At 45.1% G+C, this 26,470-nt stretch overlaps 1 protein-coding gene across 2 annotated transcripts in view; it reads right to left on the bottom strand.

Annotated features, from left to right (window-relative positions):
* Window positions 1-753: 753 nt before the first annotated feature.
* rtn3 (reticulon 3) overlaps window positions 754-26,470 on the bottom strand; it is a 43,449-nt gene continuing 17,732 nt past the window's right edge. For both annotated transcript variants that reach the window (XM_080522037.1, XM_080522038.1), the window contains 6 exons: window positions 9,581-9,788; window positions 7,104-7,242; window positions 5,748-5,817; window positions 5,153-5,199; window positions 4,629-4,687; window positions 754-4,043 (listed from right to left, as the gene is read on the bottom strand). In XM_080522037.1, the coding sequence (XP_080378163.1) occupies window positions 3,995-4,043; window positions 4,629-4,687; window positions 5,153-5,199; window positions 5,748-5,817; window positions 7,104-7,242; window positions 9,581-9,788 (572 nt within the window). In that variant the 3' untranslated portion in view covers window positions 754-3,994. The remainder of the gene's footprint in view (window positions 4,044-4,628; window positions 4,688-5,152; window positions 5,200-5,747; window positions 5,818-7,103; window positions 7,243-9,580; window positions 9,789-26,470) is intronic.

Raw genomic sequence — 26,470 nt, 5'->3', positions numbered from 1 at the left:
AACGTAATGATCCATAATGTAACAATCCATAACATATCACGATCCATATCGATCCATCACGTAACAATCCATGACGTTCCGTAACGGAACGTAACGATGCAGAAACTCTCCCACTTCTGCTGCCCGTCGTTCTCCATCTTTCCTCCAGTAGTTTATGTTTCACTTCAGGAGTTCTGAACCTCTGGTTCTTTATTTGCTTTTAAGTTGTGATTGTTCAGACGGGAGAGGGAGGTTCTCCTCACTCTAGAACCCAGTCGGTCTGGAACAGGAGTAACACAGGTCACGTGTTAGGCCTCCGAGGGGCGGAGCCTCGCTCACAGGGTGGATGACGATGTTGACGTCACTCGTACTCGTGGACCCGGGCATCACGTCGGGGCCTTGACGTGTGGCCCAGTACCAGTAACCAGTCCTAGCGGTTCTGCCGCCTTGTGACTGTGACTGAGCTGCAGAACTGTTCATGTTAGGATTCGTGGAGGAACTGAAGACTTCTTGTCGTCACTGTGTGCAGCTTGGAGTAACTTTCAAATGTTTTCATTCAAAATAGTCTGTGACTGTTACGTAACAACAGGTTTTAAAGAGGACGCTCACACTGCTTTTAGTTTGGCGGCTCTAAAATTAGACGCTGTAATCCTCTGCAGTCGAGCACAGCAGCTCCTCCAGTCCAACCTTAATTTTCACATATCTGAATGCATGTAACAACCCCACCCCCACCTCCACCCCCACCCCCCAGGAAAAGAAGAGGACAGACCTTCAGACCTTTGAGGTGTTTTTATTAATTTCACTTGGACATCAGTACAGACACCACAGACTTTTTTTTTTCTTAGTTTTCCGGGGGTTTTATTTTTTTGCCTGCAACATCTTTTCCAAAGCTTCAAAACGAGGAACCAAAAAAGTGGAAGCTAATACAAAAACATAGCTGATGTTAGTGAACGAGACCAGAGTCCAGAGCGAAGAGACACAAAAGAAAACAAGTCCAACACACTCCTGCCACTCCCAGAGAGAAGCCACATGCTCAATCCTACCATATTTTACACTAGAGATCCAGGGTCAAAGGTCAGCTCAAAAGACCCAAAGAAGCTCCAGCAGGTGCACACAGCTTCACATTTGATCATCCAGAGCCTCGACCAGGGATTTAGCATTATAGTGTGATAAGAGCCAGTTTTAACTTTCTCTTTTGATTAGCTGAAAACAACCAATTTAATCCAAATTTGACTTAAATATCCAGACTAAAAAAAAACCTCAAACATTTTAAATGTTAAAAAGTAAATAAATTCAGGCAAATTTGTAGTTAATAGTTTTAATGCATTATTTCTCATCAAAACTTTAAATTTAAAGTAAAGCTGCTGGGAAATGACCCCCCCCCCCCCCCCCCCCCTCCTCCCACATCACCCCTGGAAACAGGTCATTTGGAGACATTTCAACTTTTTCCCCTTCTCTTGTTTTTATGACGCAGCTCTGATGTTGGAATGAATGGATGATGTCGGAGGGCGGCAGGAAGAGCTGCGGGAGGAATTGAGAGAAAGCTGAGCTGCGGAGCTGCAGAGAGAAGCGTGTGCACCGCAGGAGCTTCGTTCCACTGAGTCCCGCCTGAACACGACCACAACATCCAACAAAGCCGGATGAGAATGACCGGAGAACCTTTAAAGATACCCTGTGCAACTTCTTAACATGCAAATAAATAAAGTGGAAACGCGCCGTCGTCGGCCTGAATCGTCGGCTGCACTGCAAAAACTCAAGTCGCTTCAAATGTCTCACGTCTTCATGAATCAGAGCTTTGCCTCACATTCTAGAAGCTAGCAGGCAGTAGCGTCACGTCGTCTTCGTCAGTCTGCTCCACTTACCCACGATCCTCTTTGTCTGGAATTTCCTCATCTGCAGATCATGAGCTACAGCAGATTACACATCGACCAAGTCTACTGAGAGCGGTTAGCATTTAGCATAAGCAGCTACACCGGCCTCCGCAGGGATGACTTCACTCTGGGTGGCGTCACCAACCGTTTAGTCAGGACGGACAGAGACTTGTACATTTATTCGTAGACGGAATTTAGCATCTTCGATAAAAGAGCAGTATTTTGTACTCAGAGTTCTCCATCAAACATCGGCTCATGTGACGAGTTCGCAATTTCAACCACAAGTTTAACCCTCGTTTCATTTTGTTGTCACTTTTCAGCCATTCAGCCACGTCAAACCGACTATTCAGAGTTTTTGCAGTGTAGCGGGCGAGCTAGCGTTACACAGCTAGCGTGCAGAAGACGCGGTTGGAGGGGATTGAGCGTCACTCAGTCCCGAGCCCAGGACACGACGACGCGGACGCCAACATCTGGCTCATTTCACTTTCACCTAAATTCATCCATCGAAAACGAAGTGGAGACGTACGAGTGACTACGGCTGCTACCCAGTTCAGAAACACCGATAAACAATCACGAGTAGTAATCATAGGAAAGAAACATCGGGGTGAATAATATGATACAGTCTAGAAGGGTGACATGCTTCAGGGGGAACTCCAGCTGTTCCTCCTCTCACCGCTTCGCTCCTCCTCCCATCATTTCGCCAGAGAGAGACGAGTCATGGCGTCCAGGCTGGACGCCATGACTCGTCTCTCAGAAAGCCCACGTTCGTCACGTCAGGAGAGCCAATCAGGAAGCGCGAACCCCAACCCTCTACCGTGAAGATGAAGGGATGAACGTCTCAGTTTCTACACAAGAGCAACAAAGTCGTGTTCAATCACTCCCCTCATGGCCAGAACAGCTTTAACTGACTATCCTGACGTTAAATCAAACCAGTTTGTGTGGTGGATTTTCACTGAAGCTTCTTCAGAACCAGTTCTGGTGTGAATCCAATAAGAGCAGGTTTGAAACAACTGGTTCATGTAAACTGATGGAGAACCAATAACCTAACGAGGGTTCAGGAAATGATTGGGAACAAACTGCATGTTTTCCAGGACATTCCTGGAGCTCTGCAGTGGCGAAGGGAGTGGAGGAGGAAGACGGGGGAGCTGAAGGAACATCAGAGTTCCGTGTCACTTCCACCAACAGAGAACCCCCCCGGGCGGATCTCTGCTCAGTCCCACCAAACAAGTCTTACAATGCTGCTGTCGAGCCAGTGGGAGTCAAAGCAGCGGTCCTATCAGTAATATGCAGAAGAATAGAAGAAGAAGAATCAAAAGATACGACGTGGCCGTGAAGGACAGAGAGTTAGGGCTGCTGTGGTCGATAGAAAAAGCGAGGCCAAGGCGTCCCACCGCCGACAAGGTCGGGTTTATTTACACGTCCAGGAAACGTCAGAGGTGAACTAGACCAAACCAAACCACCACAGCCGGCTCCGGGTCACAAAGCTTTTATTTCCACCGGCTCCAGCCTCTCAAAGACAAAAGTTCAGTGCATTGCAGAAACTTACAAACACAAAGTTGTGGGTCAAATGAATGGAAAGGAGGTGAAGAGCAGGAGCGTCAGCAGGACGACCCCCCAGCAGAGGCCAGACAACAACACTCCGTCACTGACAAGTCACCGCTTCTTCACTTCTCTGGCTTCAGTGAGCCGTCGACCGTCGGGGGGGTTGTGGAGGTGTGTGTGTGTGTGTGTGTGTGGGGGGGGGGGGGGGGGGTGTCAAAGTACAGACATTTGCTATTTCTTTAATGTGTGAGAGACAAACAGCCGTCGTCCTCCCCCTGCTCGCTGTTCACGACCAAACCAGCTTATTGATTCAGTCTAGTTCACCTGCCCTTACCCCCTGGGGGGGGGGGGGGGGGGGGGGGGGGGTTTGCCGTGCACCCACCTGCACAGACGCACTTCCTGTCTAATGCTTGTAAGTTAAGCTGAGCAGTAGTTTTTACATTGAATAACGAGTATCTCAGGTTTTCTACTTAGCAGGGTTCAGTGGAGTAAGGTGGTCATGGAGGGGGGGGGGGGGGGGGCTTAACTGGGAGGAGGGGGAGGGGTTAAAATGGTAATGAGGAGGATGATGATGGTGTGAAGGTTTCGAATGGGAAGGCCCATCACTCTGTTTTGTTGCGTTTCACAGCTCCTGGAAGTTTCTCTTGTAACCTGAGAGAGAGAGAGAGAGAGAGAGAGAGAGAGAGAGAGAGAGAGAGAGAGCATGAGAGAGAGAGAGAGAGCATGAGAGAGAGAGAGAGCATGAGAGAGAGAGAGAGCATGAGAGAGAGCATGAGAGAGAGAGAGAGTGAGAGTGAGAGTGAGAGTGAGAGTGTGAGTGTGAGTGTGAGTGTGAGAGTGAGAGAGAGAGAGAGAGCATGAGAGAGAGAGAGAGAGAGCATGAGAGAGAGAGAATGAGAGAGTGAGAAAGAGAGTGAGAGAGAGCAAGAGAGAGAGAGAGAAAGAGAGAGAAAAGGAGAATGAGAGAGAGCGAGAGAGAATGAGAAAGAGCGAGAGAGAGAGAAAGAGAAAATGAGAGACAGAGAAAGAGAGAATTAGAGACAGAGAGAGGGAGGGAGAGAGCGAGAGAGAGAGAGAGAGAGAGAGAGAGAGAAGGGGAGACAAAAGCAGAACAGGAAAGATGTTACCAGTCACGTGGGTTGTGTGTGTGTGTGTGTGTGTGTGTGTGTGTGTGTGTGTGTGTGGGGGGGGTCACATGACTCCAGCAGCCCTCCTGATTGGTGGATGGGAACTTACTTGGCGATGGTGGAGTTGACTTGAGTGCGAACCAGGTCGATGTACTGATCAATCTGAGTCTGTGGGAGGAGCAGAGGTCAGAGGTCAGAGGTCAGAGGTCAGACGGGCTCTAATTCCTTCAGGAAACTTGTTATTTACTGGAAGCTTCAGCTTCATGACTCCAAATAGAGTTCATCCAATGACTGACTGGAGTCCTGAAGGTTCTCGTTTGTTTATTTTAATGAGAGGAAATTAGAACCGTTTGTGTGGCACCAGAATTAAATAATTGCATTTTCTTGAAGTTAAAGAAGTTTTTCTATCCTTCTATCCTTAAGAAGAGACTTTTCCTTCCCTCAGCAGCCGGGAGACACACGGGCCCAGGACCCTGAATGATTAAGACCCCTGGAGCCACTGTGTGTCTCATGGCACACACACACACACACACACACACACACACACACACACACACACACACACACACACACACACACACACACACACACACACACACACACACACACACACACACACACACACACACACACCTTGTTCTTCTCGTAGACAGGCGGCACAGCGAAGAGCAGGATGTCAGCTGGAAAAGAAAAGAGGAGATGTAGAAATCAAACAGTGTGGTGTTGCTCTGATGTGTGTAAAAGTAGGATGTTTCCTATAATAGAATAAATCATCTCTTAAACTAGTGGCCAAATGTACCTGCTGCTTCTAAACTCAACAACAAATCTGTTCTTAAAGAAGTTGTTTCCAAAATTTCAACTTACATTTTACACCTGGTCTATAAATGTATGGCATGATAGGCCTAATGCTCATCATTCATGGTTTCTCATCTGTTCATGATCAGAGGTTGAAGGATTTTCACATTCAGGTTCAGTCAGGATACGGTTGACCTTTGACCTCTGAAGCAGCTCAAACAACAGCATGGAAGTCTGAGCGTCTTCAATGCAGAGGAGAAAAACCAAAACAAGCTCACTTGTGCACCTGAAACTGACTAACCCAACTAAAATGTCTTGTGTGTGTGTGTGTGTGTGTGTGTGTGTGTGTGTGTGTGTGTGTGTGTGTGTGTGGTGCTCAAGTTGTGGAAAGGCCCAGTAGAAGTTAACAGTACAGCCCCCCCCCGGCTCGTACCCAGGATGAGGATGGTGATTCCATTGAAGACGGCGCCCACGTAGGTCAGCAGCCACATGACCACAGCCAGCTGGAGACACAACACAACATGGAGTTCAGCCCAGTATTTCTCACTTCAGCAGCTGACGGGCGTCACACAACCTTAAAGTCCCAGTGAAATGAAGGTTCCACCTCCAGAACCCTCTGGTGTCTCTTCTAGAACATTTTCCTGCTAACTGGCTGAAGGTAAAATGTTAAAACACGACAATCTGAGAGAAAATAGCCGATAAACGTTGGTATTTCCTCTGCTGGGCGGAGCTTCTGACAATAATAGAGTGACATCACAAGTTGTGCACACGCCCAAGTTGTGTTTACATTATGGAGGATCAGAGTTTTGACCACGAAGAGGCTGAATTGAACCAGATTTCATCATCATGGTCATTTCAAACCCAGTGATTGATGAAGAAGACACAGAAGGTGGTTCTGCCATCGGTGACCTCGTCTGGAACATGTTTGAGGAAGCAGAAGACGCTTCGTCCTCATTCGTCCTCGTCTCCTCGCCTCAGCAGCCGCCACTTTTCACCTTTGAGGCTTTGAGGCTCCTGACTTTTAGCAGAACGACCGGCTTCCTGGATCCAACATGGCCAAGAGCTAGAAGACTGAATCACTGAAGATGAGTCCAGGTGTTACTTGATCGTCTACTAGCCACCCGAGCTCGTATCCAGTACTGGAGTAGTGAAGCTGCTCTGAGCTTCCGGTGGGTTTCGCTAACTGGAACAGACTAGAAGGCTGGAGCGCAGTGGGACTGTCCTCCTTTATCTGGAAGTCAATCACACACGCAGCTGAAGAGCTTCACTGATTCTTCTGACTGGTTTTAAATGACAAGTATATCAGGATTTCACTGTCAAAGCTCAAAGTGACAGATTTGTTCCGTTTTCTTTTCGTCTGCTGATAACTTTAGTCACTAGGGGGCAGTGTTGGTGCCTGTCCTTTCTCAATACAAACAGTTATGCTAGTAGTATTGGCTCCTCTGGCAAACAAACAGCCTGCTGATAAATAAGCACACATTAGCACCGCGTGCTCATGGCTTGCTCCCATCAGACCAGTCTTCTAATGAATTTAATATAACGGGCTAATAATAAAATCCTCAGTGAGTCTAAATGAGGACGAGATGATTGGATGGCAGCAGGAGGGCAAAGGTCACTGATGAGTGCATGTTTGACAACCTCTAAATTAACGGTGTGAATGAGAGCGGTCCAGCTGTTTGGCTCATGAGCGCCAGTCAGTCCTCGTCATCCACTCAGGCTATGTTAAGGCTGCGGACCCCCCGCCGAGCTGCCCCTGCTCCCGGGAGGCGGGTCTCTGTTGGGCACTCACCTTTAGAGAGTCCACCAGGTCCTCCACCAGGAAGAGACGGCTCATCTGCTTCAGGGCTCGGTTGATGTAGGTCAGGCTGGAATCCACGTTCTTACGGAAAGTCTCTGGAGGGATGCTGACATCCTTATCTATCAGCGACCTGTGGGGGGGGGGGGGGGGCACAGGAGCAGGGGGTGAGTGGGGGACGGGGCTGAACCTGCTGGAAGTGATGGAAGGCAAGACGGCGACACGAGAGAACCAGAGCCAGTCAGTCATTCTGCACCAAGCTCCGCCTCCTGTCAGTCCTGACGCCTCCATCAGCACATTTTAATGAAGGATTTCTACCCTCATGTCTCCTCTGAACTGGACATTTGATTTAGAAATCATTCAGTTTATCATGATAAATCCTGCTGCTGTGACTGACAGTGGAAAATACGAGGCGACATAACAGTTGGAGGCGTTAAATAGCAGTAGGTCACCCACTTTCACCAGTCCCCGTGTGCACACAGCTCCATTCCATCTCTCTGAGGCACCCATGGTCTATTTCTACACTGTTTGACGGATTGGCTTCAGTGATCTATAGTAGCCTCCCTCAGCCGCCACTCCTCCCAGGAAGGAGGTTACAACACCAGGACCCTCTCAAAAGAGCAGAATGGAGGCAGGTGGTGTTTAATTCACACCTGCTCTCACCAGAGCTGCTGGACCACAACACTGCTAGCCGCTGGCTAACATGCTACAACATGCTAATGAACTGCAATCAACCACAATGTTCCAGAAAGAACAGGATAAATAATCACTTCAACACTTTGGAGAACAACCTGCAACAACTGCATGAAGCAACTTTAACCTGCAGCAACCGCATGAAACAACTTTAACCTGCAACAACAGCATGAAACAACTTTAACCTGCAGCAACTGCATGAAGCAACTTTAACCTGCAGCAACCGCATGAAACAACTTTAACCTGCAACAACAGCATGAAACAACTTTAACCTGCAACAACTGCATGAAACAACTTTAACCTGCAGCAACAGCATGAAGCAACTTTAACCTGCAACAACAGCATGAAGCAACTTTAACCTGCAACAACTGCATGAAACAACTTTAACCTGCAACAACAGCATGAAGCAACTTTAACCTGCAACAACTGCATGAAGCAACTTTAACCTGCAGCAACAGCATGAAACAACTTTAACCTGCAGCAACCGCATGAAACAACTTTAACCTGCAACAACAGCATGAAGCAACTTTAACCTGCAGCAACTGCATGAAGCAACTTTAACCTGCAGCAACCGCATGAAACAACTTTAACCTGCAACAACAGCATGAAACAACTTTAACTTGCAACAACTGCATGAAACAACTTTAACCTGCAGCAACAGCATGAAGCAACTTTAACCTGCAACAACAGCATGAAGCAACTTTAACCTGCAACAACTGCATGAAACAACTTTAACCTGCAACAACAGCATGAAGCAACTTTAACCTGCAACAACTGCATGAAGCAACTTTAACCTGCAGCAATCACATTAAGCAACTTAAACCTGCAGCAACTGCATAAAGCAACTTTAACCTGCAGCAACCACATGAAGCAACTTTAGCCTGCAGCAACCGCATGACACAAATCAGCCTGCAGCAATCGCATGAAGCAACTTTAACCTGGTGTAACTGCATGAAGCAACTTTAACTTGGTCCAACTGCATGAAGCAACTTTAACCTGGTGTAACTGCATGAAGCAACTTTAACTTGGTCCAACTGCATGAAGCAACTTTAACTTGGTCCAACTGCATGAAGCAACTTGAACTTGGTCCAACTGCATGAAGCAACTTTAACCTGGTGTAACTGCATGAAGCAACTTTAACCTGGTGTAACTGCATGAAGCAACTTTAACTTGGTCCAACTGCATGAAGCAACTTTAACTTGGTCCAACTGCATGAAGCAACTTTAACTTGGTCCAACTGCATGGAGCAACTTTAACCTGCAGCAACTGCATGGAGCAACTTTAACCTGCAGCAACTGCATGGAGCAACTTTAACCTGCAGCAACTGCATGGAGCAACTTTAACCTGCAGCAACTGCATGGAGCAACTTTAACCTGCAGCAACTGCATGGAGCAACTTTAACCTGGTCCAACTGCATGAAGCAACTTTAACCTGGTCCAACTGCATGAAGCAACTTTAACCTGGTCCAACTGCATGAAGCAACTTGAACCTGGTCCAACTGCATGAAGCAACTTTAACCTGGTCCAACTGCATGAAGCAACTTTAACCTGGTCCAACTGCATGAAGCAACTTTAACCTGGTCCAACTGCATGAAGCAACTTTAACCTGGTCCAACTGCATGAAGCAACTTTAACCTGGTCCAACTGCATGAAGCAACTTGAACCTGCAGCGACGACATGAAACCTCCAGGATTGACTTATATCGGTTGCATTAACTCTTTGTTGTCAGTGAGACATTGTTTGCTTGGCTAGATTGAAATCCTACTGCATTGCTCTTACTTGAAGGGGTGTCCGTCGTTGGACTTCTGCACAGCCTGGACCACGGACTTGTAGATGCGGAAGGTGATGGTGACGCAGAGCAGAGCCAGCAGCAGGTAGGAGACCACGCTGATCACGCTGAAGGCTGCCAGAGACAGCAGCAGCAGCAGCGACAGCCCGAACACCACGCCAGACTTCTTGGGGTCCCGCCAGTGGATCAAGTCCTTCACTGCAGAGGAAGAGGAGGAGCAGGAAGGTCAGACTGGTCCTCAAATGACAGTGTGTCCTCACCTCACCCAGCTCCTGTGTCCTGCTTTCAGAGGACCACAAGTGCCACGAAGACAACTTCCTGCTCAGCAATGTCACAAACAAACAAGGCATCTATGAAAGCAAGAGTGAAGTCATCCAGGGGCTAAAGGGGGTCCAACAGGCCAGGCCAGTGTGTGTATGGAGGACTTGTGGAAAGTTGTGGATTTAAAGTATTTCTGCAACTTTGAAGTGTAAGACAGGCAGAGGCACAACAGTCTCCATCCTCCTGCTCTGCGACTCGTGGCCTAATAAAACAGGAGAATGGCTCAGAAATGTCCCGTGGCCTGTGCAGCCCAGAGTAACTGGAGGAAGACGGCGCTGCAGTGGCCAACTTCATATCTGCACCACTGTCCTGCGACAAGTCGTGCGTGCACAAGCGCTCGCCTCTATACAAGGACGTTACGTAATGCTGGAATGGGCTGGCACTCCTTCTGTGTGTGTGTGTGTGTGTGTGTGTGTGTGTGTGTGTGTGTGTGTGTGTGTGTGTGTGTGTGTGTGTGTGTGTGTGTGTGTGTGTGTGTGTGTGTGTGTGTGTGTGTGTGTGTGTGTGTGTGTGTGTTAAAGGAGCCTTGTGTAAGTGCTGGTGAAGGGAGAACGGGGGTTGATGCTGCCTCGGGGCTGGTTCAGTCCTCCAACAACTTTAAAGGGAACACACGTTATCACTGCGCACACACACACACACACACACACACACACACACACACACACACACACACACACACACACACACACACACACACACACACACACACACACACACACACACACACACACACACACACACACACACACACACACACACACACACACACACACACACACACACACACACACACACACACACCATAACTGTTTATCTTTCTATTCTAGAGATTTAGAAATGTACAGGAATAAACCTGTAAACAGAAGCAGCCACTTTTTCGACTAAATGTATGGTGAACAAATATTAAACAAGCTCATGGTGAAGAAACAGGTGGAGCTGTGGATTCAAACAAAGTACAGATTTACTCTTTAGCCTGACTTTTTAATGACTTTAAAAGTAGTTCTTCATTTCACAGCTCAGTTATATATTCTGAATAGTTTCATTTCTTTCAATTCATTTTCAGGATTAGTTCTTACTTTTTCCCCCCAAAAAACCAGCCTTCAGAGTTGGATGGATTTGAAAAAGCTCCTTCACAGTAACCATGACAACCAACAACATAACAATTTTGGATTATAAGGTGGTGCTGGCACTACAGAAGCTAGTTAAGGGTTTTTTTCTCGCTTTTACAAGCCACTTTCACCTTCTCTTGTAATGTATTGGTCTTATAATCCAGTTTGACCTGAAACATAAGTAAAATATATTGTTGTGTTCATTATTTTCAGTTTTGAATCAATTCTTTTAACCGGTGCTGGACTTTTTTTTTATACTGTGATTAAACACACAATTTTCTTGTAAAATTTAAAAGTACATTTTATTCTCCAAATACTGCAATATCAACGCAGCAATATTCCGGTGTTGGGATTATCCATTGACCAGGCTAAAGTGAAGAAGTAGAGACTTTCCTTGGTGGTCAGTTAGCATTAACAGCACATTCTGCGGCATTTTATCTTAATATTCAAGGTGTTTGTAGTGAGTATATATGAAGTTTGATGTGTGTGTCTGTGTAAAATGGGAAAATGGACTAATTTTAAAAAAAAGATCGAATTTCAATATTCAAAAACCTGCACATTTGAATTCAACAAGAGAAACTCTGAAAACAATCAAGATTTATGAAAGATAAATATTTATAAGAACTCACCTTTTTAAAATTCTCTGAACATGACCCAATATTTAAAACATGCTTTTATTGCACCGCTGCCTGATAGTTGTGAAATAGCAGTCATAATGTTAAATGATTTAACTGCTGTGCCTTGACTCAACACAACATTAAGCCACCAGCAGAGTCTACAACTCCAAAGTAGTACTTAGTAATCAGAGTATCAACAGTGACGACAGCGGTTTGAAACTCTGGCTCATCCTAACCGATTCCAACTCCTGAGAGGTTTGAGCTTCGAGCTCCAGGTCAGTGAGACCCGTCTTTAAAGACACATGTACCACTTGAATCAAATAGTCACATGTGTTTTCCTTCTCCTACAGTTCTTCAGAACAAACCTGGAGCTAATCCTGGAAGCTGAGCAGTTCATCATGTCCGACGCTCGGCTCTGAAGGTCCGCCTACATTTCTCTCCTGCTCCACAGCGCCCCCGAGAGGACGTGGTGACACACTGACGATCAGGCGCAGCAGCGACTCGCTCATCCTGAACCGTCCAGCAGATTCACACACGAGCAACTGTGAACCATGATCATCAGCTCATTCCGGTTTTTGTAGAAGGTGAGGCTTCAAGTCCTTCCTTCAAGTACTTTCAAAGGTACCTGCAGTCCCACAACCCTCGAGTACAAGTTCCATCCACGACATTTAGCCAGGAACCACTTTCTGTGGATCAGGAGGAAGAAATCTCTTTCACAGCTGCTACACACCAATTCTGGCTCTTCCTCTGCTCCCACAGCTCAGCAAACCTAGATTTTTAAATGTGAGAGACTTTTAACCTCCAGTACTTATGAAATCTTGCCGGTGTTGTCTGTACAGTACAGTGCTGCTATGACATGTGGGTTACAATCCATCCGAACTATGGGGATTGTCATGTGTTCTTCTTCTGACTCGATTTCAGAGCCGTGTCACTTGAAAGCCTTAATTACTTTGCTCTTTCCTTTTTATGTGGCTGCGAATGTGATGCCAGTCACGCTTGTCCTCCCACAATCAACAAGCAGAGACTTGAAACGCCTGAACCGGAGCTGGCAGACGTTTCACACCCTGGGATTTCTGGGATTACCTTTGGTGCAAAGTTTAAAAGCGGTGAACGAGCCTTTTCTTTAAACACGGTACAACTACGGCAAAACCATTTGGTTTACTGGGAACAAATAAGACGCTTTGACAAAACACGGGTGAAATGATCTCTCAGATGTCTTAACTAAAAAAAATTGAATAAATCAAAGCTACATATAATACAACAGTTGAAGTGTGTAAAACAACTAAATGTTAGAAATGGCTGAAACCGTAAATATCCATCCATCCCAGTGTTTCTCCCGACACACACACACACACACACACACACACACACACACACACACACACACACACACACACACACACACACACACACACACACACACACACACACACACACACACACACACACACACACACACACACACACACACACACACACACACACACACACACACACACACACACACACACACAGAGAGCTTAAGAGTTAGAAAGTTTCTATGCTGTGTTTTCTTCATTTTGAAAGTTCCCGGTGTTTTGTGACTTCAGATGAGTACATTTCAGTGAAAGTGGCAGACAGCTCAGTGACAGTGACCCAATGTTACTTTAAGACTGAAAGAAGAGAAGGCGGCTCAGGATCGACAGAATGCCAACAAAAAGAGCAGTCCAGAGAACTTTGCGTTGGCCTGGAGTCGTCCTCGATGAAAGACAAGTGTTGCAAAGCAGCAGATAAGACGACAAGTGCCCCTCCCACTGAAGAAAACGCTCCTCGCCAGCCCTCCCTGCTTAATAACCTACTGAGCTGTGGTGCAACACTGCAGAGGAACTGAAATAGCACCGGCTTCTGGCCAACAAGTAGGGCACTTTTACTGCACAAAACTGTACTTCCTCTTTGAACCTGTGCCCATCGTCAGTGCTTGGACTGCCCCCCCACCCCACCACACGTCTTCCATTGTCCCGTTCACATCTCAGATTCAGTTTACTTCAATCTTCTCCTCTTTCTGCATCAGCTCACTCTTCTCTCATTCTCCTCTGCTTTACGTCTTTCCAGCCAGTAACACTGGGATTAAAGCAAAAGTCTACGGAGCCTGAAAGTGAAGCAGGATATGATACGGTGTGTGATATAAACACCTTGTCTGAACATGATCCAATTTGACCTCAGATTGATCTGTCAAATCCTGTCTTTTTCTCCTTCTTCTCTTGCTGCAGTGGTAAGGAACCCTGGTGCTGGAGAGCCGCAGCCCTGCATGTTTTCAGTGTGTCCTCACATCAACACAGCCGACAGCCATTGGTGTCTGGTTCTCCAGCTTCCTGCACAGCCTCATCATGAGAACTCCGGTGCATTTGAGCAGGGAAACATTGAAAACATCCAGGACCAGGGTTCCCCACCGCTTCTCTACATTATATTAATTGCTGCAATTTTGTGGTCTCTTTGTATTCATCTCTTTATGCTGCGTCAGTGTTTGCATTAGTTCTACCGTTGCTGGTCCCTTCTCTCTATGCTTCTTCTGAGAAACATTTAAACTGACTGCCCACATTTTTTCCGTTCCCGCTATCTTCTGCTTGTTTTCAGCTCCTCTGCTTTTTCAAAACTTCCCCCAAAATTCGTATTTCTTCCTGACCAGGACCAAGTGTTGCTATTGTAGCATCATGTGCTGCTTCACGTGGGCTGTGTGAGACAGATGTGGTTCCAGTGCTCCATGGCTGACTGTTCACTGGAGGAACCATCGTCCCGCTCAGTGACAATTGGCAAATAACCCAGAAAATGCTTTGTCTACAGAGAGAAAACCCGCTATTTGTGTATTTTTCCCGGAAATCACTCTTTATTCTTGGCCTTTTCTCTCAGCCGTCTCCCGCTCCTCCACGGTGGCCACGTTTCAAACTTGTTCTCTTCAAAAAAGAAAAGGAATCTAACCACACCCACAGGTGACAAACGCAGACACACATGCAGTCGAAAATGTAGATTAGTGAGAATTGATGAAATACGCACAAAAGGTCAAATTCAGGCCCTGGTCAGTAACGTCAATTGGCACATGTGGGAAGTGAAGTAGAAATGAGCTTAAAGCGACCAGTGCACACTGCAGTGGTTTCTGACAGCACAGGGTGGCGAGGTGTGCCAGCTCATGGCTGTTTCAGTATGCTGCACATGTAGACCAGGGGCTGAATGCGTTAGGATTACCGTCTGCATACCAGCCTCAGGGCCAGAGGAGGGGGCTAGCTCGAGCTCTAGCCAGTCACTTTAGCACCTCATAAATAAACCCGGGCACTTTGTCCTCTTTTTAGGCCCCGTTTAAGGGACAACGAAAATGAGTAACCGCAACACTTTGGTAGCATCTGTCTATTTACACGGCAGCGGTGCTCCCCGTCCCTGCAACCATCACTTTTTCATACCGGCTCAAAAGCTGGAACTTACTTTCACGCTCGTGATGAAACTACATTGTTTTGAGTAACTCTGCTGTTGCCGTGTGAACACGAAACCGTTCTCAAACAAATGAGACGTATGGAATAAATCTTGTGCCAGCAGAGAGAGAATCTGGATTCTTTAAGTGTGAATCTGAATAGTCTAATTTGAAAATCTATTTATCTATTGGTTTGAATGAGCAACACAATAAAATCTAAACTATTTCATTCAGGTCAGAAATTCAGCTTCCGGATTGATTCCAACTGTTCAGATTCACTTCTCTCGATGCAGGTTCAGTTTTTTTGATTCAATTATTTTTGCCACAGACCTGGAACATTCAGTGTCAGGCAAAACTCGTCCAATGCAGTTGGGAAGAAGTCCATTTTAAGACAGCAGTGCTTTATGTTCTTTACCTAGCGTGAACACCTCCAGTAGAAAGAATGTTTGTTCATATGATGTGTGCAGTGGTGTACTGGCCAGGTAGCATAACACCACAAACCCTGGTGGCCAAATTCACTTCCTACAAACATTAGACTTATCTCACTGAAAAGCTGTGAAGAGTCCACTCAATGATTATTGAAATAATGTGGACTGGCTGGTTAAACATTTCATTTAGATCAAAGACAGAGTATGGCCTGATTGAAAACATGATGGCGGGTCAAGTGAAAACTTGATCTTTAAAAACAACATTCAATGAAGCCTGATCACAGCAGATCGATTTGCACCGATGTGACCTCTTGATTTGCACTTTATTTTGCATCACTTGGATTTTTTTTATGCCATGTTCTGTCGTCGTGCCACAGTCTTCAGCAAGTGTGCAGTGGAAAGTTACATCAGGGCAGAAACCTGACACTGGGGATTGACCGTACCGCGTGACTTCCAAAGTTTCTGCAAGCCAACCCTTGGCGGCCATATTCAAACCCCCACTGTCTCTATGGCCAGAGAACCACTGCGAGCTGGAAAAGATAGAGGGCAGGACAGGGTCAAACGGAGAGGGGATCACTGGGGCCTCAATGCCCATGTAGGACACAGCTTTTTTTGACTACTACTAACAATATCTGTAACCTCTGCAACCAAACTTGCAAGTTAAAAAAAATGACAAGCTGCTTGTTTTACAGTGCTCTCTAACAGTCATGTATTCTGAAATGCCACTGAGCATTAAAAGTGAGCCTGAAGGCAATGTTCCGTACACCGAGGTGTGTTCTGCAGGGGAGCCAGCTCTGCCATACCTCAATGAGGCGGTTCATTCCAGTCCAGCTCACAGAAAACATTACAAAGTTTGCTAAATATCAGCAGCAACACTCAGACGCCAGAGATCAATCCTGCTTGGCGAGCTACGAGTTTGTTAGCAGAGCAGTGTTGGCGTCAGAACTCACCATTAGGTTGAATTAGTGAAAACATGCCGAGGACTGCAGAAACTGAGGCTTTGGGCATTTGAGTCTAAAGAAGAGCTCAATATCAGGCTTAATTTTTGCAGATTGCACAAAGACATTTCTAGTTTCTAGACACATTGGGTGAAGTCTTGACCCTACTGCGGTAGGATATTGCGGGTATTTATAGGTAAATATACCTGATCCATTCTCACTGTGGTCAAAAAAGGACATTTGAGTGAAGTGAAATGAGTTGGACACGCCTGAGTGCATCAGGCACACAGACATTCTCACACCAAAGCACCAGCTCCAGTTACCAACTGCTTTCTGGTATTTGAGGCAGCCTATGTCTAAATATGCTTTTATGTGCATCAGATACTTGTTCTTTGGAGAATATAATATAGTGTCATCAAAAAGCTGAATTTACGAAAAGACTTCACTTGTCTACCAGAATGTAGTAGCTCCTCTGATTAAACAAATGTTAAAAAGGCAGTTTGCTATGACACAGCTGCTGGTAAAAAAAAAGCAGTTCGACAATTTCACTGTGAGGTGAAACACCGTCTTACTGACTCTTACTTCCTTGTCCATATCAATGTGACACAAAGCGTGTATGTTACAGCCTTACACTAAGGAGGGACATTTGAAATGAAGGTAGAAACAAAAAGCAAGGAGTTTCGTCAAAAGTCATGTTTCTACAACTTAAAACGTAGGGTTATGGTCACACCTATTAGGTTTGGGCCATTTCAGATCAACTGGTGCAATTGTGTTGGTGCATTCTATTGGTGGAAATGTGACTGGTGCCATCTGAACTGAAGATACTCTTGAATCTAAAACAACCAGGATCTAGAGCAGGGGCATCAAAGACGAGAAATGCAGAGATTTTCAATAAAACCCAATTGCGAGTCTTTATTTGTCAGCACCGTTTTTATGTGAGGCATTTACTGCATAATCATCCAGAAAAAGCTAATTACAGAAAGATGCTACAATGAGAACCGTCTTAGTCAGTGAACTGACATGAGCATCACATCCATAAGGATAAAATACATCATTTCTAAATTTATTTCCTTGATGTGCATTGGAAAATCACAAAAAAGCAGAAGAAAAAAAAAAGCAAAAATTTGCATAATTTTACACAAAACTCATAAAATGGGCCGGCCAAAATTGTTGGCACCCTCAAATCAATATTTGGTTGCACAACATGGAAGAAATGCCTGAAATCAACTGCTTCCTATAATCGTCCACAAGCTTCTTACACATCTCAAATGGATTTTTGAACCACTCTTCCTTTGTGAATTGCTCCGAGCCTCTCAGGTTTGAAGGCCGCCTTCTTTCAATAGTGATTTTGAGATGTCTCCATAGGTGTTCAATGGGATTTAGATCCAGATATAGGGATCCACGTTTTTCTTTATTTCCGATACTGATAACTGATTTTAGATATCTGCCAATACTATTCCGATACCAGAGCTCTGTTTCCTTTATTATTATTATTGTTCATTTTATATGAGGCTATAATAAACTCAGTAAAGTATGAAATGTAGGAATGTTTGCATGTTTTGTCTCAAAAGACAACTTGAGGTTGGTATAAGGTCAGAAAAGGAAGCAGGACAAAGTATTTTAGTTCCATGTGGACAATGTGAGGGTCTGCATGACGTCATCATCTCATAATAAACTAGTTCTATCTTTAAAACCTCACAATCACTTTATTAATCTCTGGAGAAATTCTTTATCAACGCAGCAGCAACAGAATGTTTCCAGCTCTCAGCAGCTCCAACCATTGGGACTATTTCCAGGGAGTTTAGCGTGGAGGAGGACGCAGCTTCTCGGAGGTGTGAATCTCCTGCTGACAGGCTGGAGGAGCTGCTGCTCATTGTTTTGATGTCAGAGCTTCTCCTGGAGAGCTGCACTTTTAAAACGCTGACGTCTGGCGGCAGAGCAACGCCTCGCTGTACTACGGCTTTGATGACGTCCATGTTGCTGCGTTGCTTTGATAACATTGCATGTTGCTGTGTTGCTTTGCAGTGTTTTGAGTGTAAAATCCATTCAAACCACAACATGTCATGGTTAGCGCAGTGCTGCTACATTAGCCTGCTGGCTGGCTGCAAACTGTGGAATGGATTTCCTGACTCATTACTCTATGCCTCATTGAGACCCGCCTCCCTTCAAGAAATCTTGGGCTGGACCAAACTATTGGAATTTTAGTTTGTTCACTATCAACTGGTCCTACAATATGTCCTTGTGACCCGTCCCTCCAAAGAGAGGACACCTGTCTTCAGGGGACACTTGCCCTTGGATATCAGGGTGTCCCTAAATCACAGGTTCTTACTGTATATACACAGTTTATGCTGTTGGGTGCAACTATCCCAACTGTTTTAAGTATTTGTACAATATGAAGCTGTTGTGATGACAGAAGTTCCCCATGTGGGGCGATTTACGTTATCACAGCTTTCTCCATAATGTTTTTAGGTTATAGAGAGAGACAGCGAGAGCGAGTTCTGCAAAAGATGGGCACATTTTCTTGCATAGAAATTAAAAGCTTTATTTGTATCATGGTTTTGATTATTAAAAAAAAAAAAATCAGTGTGAGACAGTGCGAGACTGAGTTTTGATAGCTCATAACTTGTTAAAGGTGTACAGGAGGATGTTCTTTTTCCGGGTGGATCATCAAGACTATTGCTCCTCCCAATTGTCAATCATTCTGGTGATATATTACGTAAGGCCGTCGTACGTGCTCGTCCCTGGATCTATTGGATCTATTGGACTAATAGATCTAGTGGATCTATTAGTTTTCACTTTCTGCGCATGCGCACTTTCAGGTGTCTATGGTGAGCTACCCCTTCAGCTTTTGAAAATGTTTGCTTGTCGTAAATAGGCTTTCACTTACCGGTGGCGAGTCTGACATAGTGGAAAAAGTGCAAATCTTCTTGTAAAGTGAGCTTGTGTGAGCGATGCCGACTTGTGACTTGTAAACAGAGCGTGCACGAGGAGAACTGGGCTCGTGCACGTCTCTCGCACGCGTTTTAGTAGGCGTTCCGTCTCGGGAGCAGGTACAGCGTTGCGCATGTGCATTTTTTCAAAAGGTGGAGAGGGCGGTTCTTTCCTAAAATTCGGGAAAATCCTCCTGTACACCTTTAAGTGCAATTTGTATCTTATGTGTATAAGATGTGTCAATACAGTGAGCAAAATGCAAATCAGACAAGGTGTTCTATTGGGGGGAGTGCATGAGGTTAGGAGGCCTAGTGCCTAGAAGGAAGAGGCATTACCTGATAAGTGGGTTAGTACTGCTGTCAAGACATGCTCAGCAAGATGATAGGCTTCAGCTACCCACTCGTCGATGGCCTCTACCTCTTTGGAGTACGCATCGTCAAGCATACTGTTGCTTTGGGCACGTGAAGAAATAGTAATTGACGTAATGGAAGACTGGTGTGTAGCTGTCCCAGGGTTAGCCCGGTCCTGATCCAAATCCTTTGAGGACCGGAGGTTCACAATCGCCGCTGCCTCCTCCTCCTGACTGCTTCCCAGCTGTTTGAGAGCTGTGATCGTGAGCTGCTCCTGTTCGAGGTTCATCACCATGGAGGGAGGCGACTGAGAGAGACTCAAACTGGGTCCCATGTCCTCCTCCTTAGAAGGACCACCTTGCTGTGGACATCCAGGTCCTTCATCTTGCCTTGATTTTAGACATTCTCGCATGAAGTCCACAAAACTATCAGTTTCCGGTTCTGAATCTGTGTCGCCTTCAGGCTTGCCCATTTTGTCAGGAGAGTGATGGGCGGTTTGGGTGTCCTCCTGGACCTTTGAGCCAGTGCTGTCATCATCAACCTTATCCGAGCTACTATTGACGGTTCCTTTCATATTGTACTCTTGCTCATTGTCACTGCTTGGTGTCTTACTTTGGAAACAGGAATTCAAATCTTGGGAATATTGTGTTTGACATGGCTGAGCAGAAAAGTCTTCATCATCATTCAGAGAAGTTACCCTGTCCAGACTATGACTGTCCTCTGTAACATCCTTCTGTTCAAGGCCTGCATTATCTGTAAGAAAGCGCTTCTTAGCATTAGGCAGTCCATTACTATCAATATCTTCAAAGGGAGAGGATGCATCGTCATCATAGTCAAACGACTGTCTGTCATATAGATCATCCTGCATGAAGTTAGTTTTAGACAAAAGACCTGCTGTATTGCTCTTTTCATACACAATGGACTGTGTGATCGAAACTGGTTCCTCAGATGCATGATCTGTCTGGTAGGGTTTCACCAAGATATTACGAGCTTCATCTGACCACTCATCATTGTCGGGGTGGTCCTCGTCTTCATTTGTGGTTGTGAAAGTGGACGGTTCCTTGATAGTTGTCTTTGAAAGAGAGTGTGACTCAGCAGCCTGCGGATTATCTGAACTGGAGTCCTTAGAAATGCTTGAATTGGCTTGAGGCTCAGGCCTTGGCTGAGATTCCGGAGAAATTGGATTAGATTTATTGATGTGTTTGGGAGAGTACTCATGATCAGAGTCTACTGGGGAAGATGGAGGAGAGTAGCCTTCTATGAATTCAGTTTCTAGGGGCCGTGTGTTGAGTGGTTCAGCATTATCGTCTTCTGGTTCTAAACTTTTTGGTGCCTCTGCATATGGGTCTGTAACAACTTCATATTCGTCATCTTCCTCTGCTTCAGGTTCAATTCCCATCTCCTCATCACTGAGGTTTGGCTCATCTGTCTCAATAACATTGATCGTGGGAACCTGCATTAGCTTCCTCTCAGACTTTGCTGGTGGGATCTCCTTCTCCACAGTGGGATCATCTGAAACTGGTGAATCTGACGACAAGGCAGCAGATGCAGGAGTACCGACACCATCTTCAATGACGGTATCATCAGACTCTCCAGAGCTGTCTGCTTCACTTGCTTCTGGAAGCTCTGTATCGGTGGTCCAGGAACTCTTTTCCTGTGAAACATTCCGTTTCACATCATCAACTGGAGAGACATCACGAGGAGATGGAGATTCAAATCCTACAGGAGGTACAGGCGATGAGGAAATCGATGAGTCAGGATTTGATGGCACCTGGACAGCCGACTTTTCCTGCTGATCCCACATGTAAGCCGTTGGCAAAAATCTGAGGTCAAACTCTTCCTCAAGACTGGACTGCTTCTGACCGTCACCCAACTCATCTTTCAGTTTTGGGCCTTCGATGGGAGAATCCATGAAGGCATCAGGGACACCAGCAAAAGCAGCAGAGGTGTCAGGTACAGCTATGTCATTCTCCTTCTCTTTCGATGGAACACTGTCAGGACTTTTGTTCAAACCGACAGAATCAAAGTCTGGCACAGGAGGTAAATGAGTTTTCATCCACTCTTCTGTTTCTTCAAAGTCATTCAGTTGTTTTAAATCTGCAAGTATTTCAAATGGGGAATCTGGGGACTCCTGATCAGCAGGACATCCCCTTTTCTGGGAATTTGGGGTATTTTTCTCAATGGGGTATTTTGAGATCTGACTGGGGGACTTTGCCGTCTCGGGCGGGGACTTTGCCGTCTCGGGCGGGGACTTTGCCGTCTCGGGCGGGGACTTTGCCGTCTCGGGCGGGGACTTTGCCGTCTCGGGCGGGGACTTTGCCGTCTCGGGCGGGGACTTTGCCGTCTCGGGCGGGGACTTTGCCGTCTCGGGCGGGGACTTTGCCGTCTCGGGCGGGGACTTTGCCGTCTCGGGCGGGGACTTTGCCGTCTCGGGCGGGGACTTTAGGATCTCAGTGGGAAATTTTGGGTTGCCAGTTGGAGATTTGTCATGGTGGCGGTCCCTGAAGTGGGAATAACCCCCATCACTCCTGAAATCTGGTTCTTTCTTCTTGGCAGCAAGAGCTTCCAAAGCCTTTATTCTCTCAGAGACGGGGGACGTTTTTATTGGTGAATCTGGTTGTACATCCGATGGACCCGCTTCCTTGGCATAGTTACCAGGGGGGAAGGAACTGGGCTGAGAAGGAAAGCGGAGGGATGTAGCTACACCTTCACAGGGCTTGTTGGAGCCCAGGACTGTTCTTTTGTCTGCACCACAGGTGTGAAGAACAATGGTGGAGAAGGAAAAGGAAGGGAGGTCATAAAGGTCACATCACTGTACTCCCATGCACTTCTATTATTCAGCAGGGTCTTAATGTAGCAGCCCAAGCATTCATGCATTGCATTATGAAAAATGTAAAGCGGCAATACAGAATTGAAAGGAGTTCACTTAGTACATGCTGCTCTTAACTACTTACTAAAATGGCCTTCAAGTAGCATTCACCATTTCATATTCATGTGGTGTAGTGGAGGAAATGAAATGTCACTTATATCTCCATATGGGGTTGTGGTGATTAAAGCTTAGCTGTACTTTGCATAGCAAGTGTATATGACTGGTTATACACTTGCAGCCTGGAACAGAGTTTCTTTTTGAAGGTGTTGTGCGCTCACTTCAGTGAAAAGACAGATTACGTAGGAATACATTCTTGACTTGGTATCTGCTCTCCTGACACAAGCAGCTAAAAAAACCAAGTCAACCGAAGCAATCTGGTTGGTATGAACCTCTGCTTTTTTATAATCAGACATCAACATGAACATTTTTGGTCATGTTTAAAAGAATGTTGAAGGCTTTTCTTTTTTAGTTCAGTGGAAACTCATAACATGTCCTATTAGAACTATAAAACAGAAGTGAAAAAGTGTTGAATAGTTTAAATATAAAAGTCCAAATCAGTTCAAACAAACATGTTAAACGTTGTCTCTAAGACAGCTGTTACCCAAACCGGCCCCTGGAAAATGTTCTCAATGATGCCTGAAGACGCCACCAACAAACAGGACTAGAGAACGTTACAAAGCTCAACTAACCGTATGAGATAAAGAAGAAATGTCATGACAGAGCAAAGGTTATGAAGATAAAATTTACTGTCCTTAACACAACGACGTAGCTTTTTAATGTTGAGCTGAAAATTCCACTTATGGAAAGATTGTTCCACAGAGTGAACAACACAGACTTGAAACTAATACCAATATTTTACACTATATCCGTTCTAAAACCAACAGATTTCAAGACGTAAAAAAATTTTTTTGACTTAAAAACAAGTAATTCTAATACAGTTGTACTTGGTGACAACTGAAGATATATTTCACAATTCTTAGCTTGTACAGTGAGTGAATGCAATTAAATGCAACCAGCTTACCAAAAGGTCAATTTCAGATTTTGCAGGAAAAGTTATTAGAAAAGAAAGATAAAATAGACTTTAATCAGAGTAAGTTCTCAAAGTTCTCAGACTGAAGTAACATTTTATCAGAGAGGAGTTGCTCTCTATTGCACTCATCAAGAGAACCTTTACCTTCTCTTTTCATAGTACCTTTAATTGGCTAAATTCACTTTCTTTCCCGTCACTGACAGGCTATCTCTGCGTTCAGTACTGTGAAATGTCTATACAACAGTCACAGTGATGAACAAAAAGAAAGGCTAAGCCAAGCTGTGACGTCAAACACTGAGATGACCACTTTTTACTTGAGCGTTGTTGAGGAGTCTCAGCCAGTATTAAAAAACCCAGTGGATCCAAGCACCGGTGTCGTATAAATGGAACCCCCATCAAGTGCAGTGAAGGTTTTGCCGTTGCACTCGTTTTCTTTGGGGCCTCACTTAATGACACTTCTTGACAACTGCAGGGGACACAACACACTAATGTACAATAGAACAGAAAATAATAAAACCAGTAACTTCTTGAACTTTAAATCGTGTTCTTGTCGCCTTTTAATGTAATCCAAACCTTTAAATGGTTGATTGTATATTTTACAAAATCTGTGAAGATTGACTCCACTTCCTAAGAAGTTGGGACACTTCAACTGCCATTTCCAGTCTATTAACTGAGAATTATACCATTTTAGTGACAGTAGCCAACAAAAACACAGGCGTTTCATTGGTAGCAAGGAAGCAGTAACATTAACATTAAACTGTGTGAGTGAATTGGTGAAAACATAATCCATAGCTACCAGCTACAAAGTTTAAAGGTAAAGTTTAAAACTACAACTGAATACTAATAAAAAAAAATATTTTCTTTTAAGAGCTCAACATGTTTATGTTATGTCGTTAATTTATCGATACTCTCACTATCAGTTACTATTTTGTCATTTCACTGGTGAAGCCCACTTAAAATCAAATGGGTCCACGTCTTATAAAATTGTAGATTATAAAAGATTATATAGATTATAAATGATCACAATAATATCTGGTCAACCTATGAAGAATTTCAACTTTGAGCTTGTATTTGATAGCAAATGAAGAAGAAACAAGTCGATTCAAAAAGATGAATCTTAAAACCTGAATATTTGAGTTGCATTTTTTACACAAATCGCAGGCAAAATGTGTATCAAAACATGGAAAAATGTTGCAGTGATGTTGTTGTTGAGAAACTATGAGCCGAATGCTGGGAGTAAGAGAACACCGCTGCCCTTGTGCAGTCAGGCGTCACCACTGCCTGAGCCACACACCGAGGAGGCTTCCAGACTTGGGACTTCTCTCGTTCTCCTCCCCCAAGACCATAAGAGGCTTCGAGCAATCCCGGAGGCCTCCAGCTTCCAAAGATGTTCCAAGCAACTGTTCCAATAATCACATGATCCCTGCCCTCAGCACCAGTGATCTCCTCACGCATTCGCAACCCCCAATGTTGGGCCGTCATGACGGGGAATTGGCAGCTATATTAGGAAATGAAGATCAGCTGCTCATTACGACCAGCACATGCCAGTCACTGTGCAGCACGGACCAGATCTTAACTCGGATCCCGCCTGCAGACTTGATCAGCATTTCATGCGTGCACTGAACCTTGAGCGGTTAGCTTGTATTGTCAGCGTGGTCCCATGACCCCCCCCCCCCCGTCACTGCACAGACAGATTTCTTCACTGGTGCCCAGCTGACTGGTGCACTTTGTCTTGGATGGGGCTGCCACCTCCCCTCAAACACAACACTGTGCCTTGTTCAAACTAGGCCACATGAATGGACTTTACGTCTTGCCAATGGCCTTGTAGTCCTTTGGCCCCTTGATTGTAAACAAATTCCAAAACGGGTCGTGTTGTGAGAACACGTCCACGCATCTCTGATGGTGCTGATGCCTTTTTGTGAGGAACTCCCCCACTGCCACTGCGATTCACAAGTGGCTTCGATCTGAGGCTTCAGGTAAAGCCGTTGGCAACTTTGCACATTAATAAGCTGCTGGCAATGTATCCTGGGCCAAATGAGCCAGTTGAGTGGAGCTCTCAATCATGTTTGCGGCCGAGCAAGCAAAAACAATTAAAAAGCCTCACTGGCCCACCGAGAACCTCGCCTACACCGAGTTTGGGGGAAAAAACTAATGGACTAAGAACTAATGATTCTTCTGGTTGTCGTGTTTACACCACTTCATTTTTCCAATCACATTCACTTTTATTATGGATTTCAGTTATCAAGTGGCTGTAGATGTTTAACATGAAATAAAGACTGCTTGAAAAATCTCAGACCCTGGAAAGTTTTGGATAAATATCAAAACAGACTGCATGAGTTGCAATAAATTGGTTCCGAATCCTGGAAAAACAACTGACTTGGGACCCAAAAAGAGAAAGAGCACAGTTGTAAAAAACAAAACAAATCTCATATTTAACTATGTAAAGGTTTATTGATCACATTTATGATTGTATATCACATATGTAATACTGGCGTTATGAGTCATGACGTTCCAGTTCACTAAAACTTTGCAGGTCAGAAAACAGTATGGAAGCATCCATGAAACTAGATGTATGTCCTAGTCATTGTTTTAATGATACTACCAATTGTGTTTGTTTTTCCTAAATAAGCAGAGAGGTTGAGATCTGCCCCAAATGTAGCTATGGGATGTCAACCGAAAAGGTGAAAACGGCCCCGCCTTCCACGGTCCGGGGCAACTGGAACAAAGCATGTTTGACTAAACTGGAACATGAGCAAGTCAAACCTGCTCCTTTTAAAGTGGTTTTTGCTCATCTTGTCAAACATTTTCTCATCCTGAATGAACTGCAGTTAAGAACAGACAGCATTTC

Source organism: Blennius ocellaris, assembly GCF_963422515.1.
Source record: "Blennius ocellaris genome assembly, contig: SCAFFOLD_102, whole genome shotgun sequence".
NCBI lineage: Eukaryota > Metazoa > Chordata > Actinopteri > Blenniiformes > Blenniidae > Blennius > Blennius ocellaris.
Note: the sequence above shows the minus strand (reverse complement) of the source record. Positions and strands in the feature narration are given on the sequence as shown.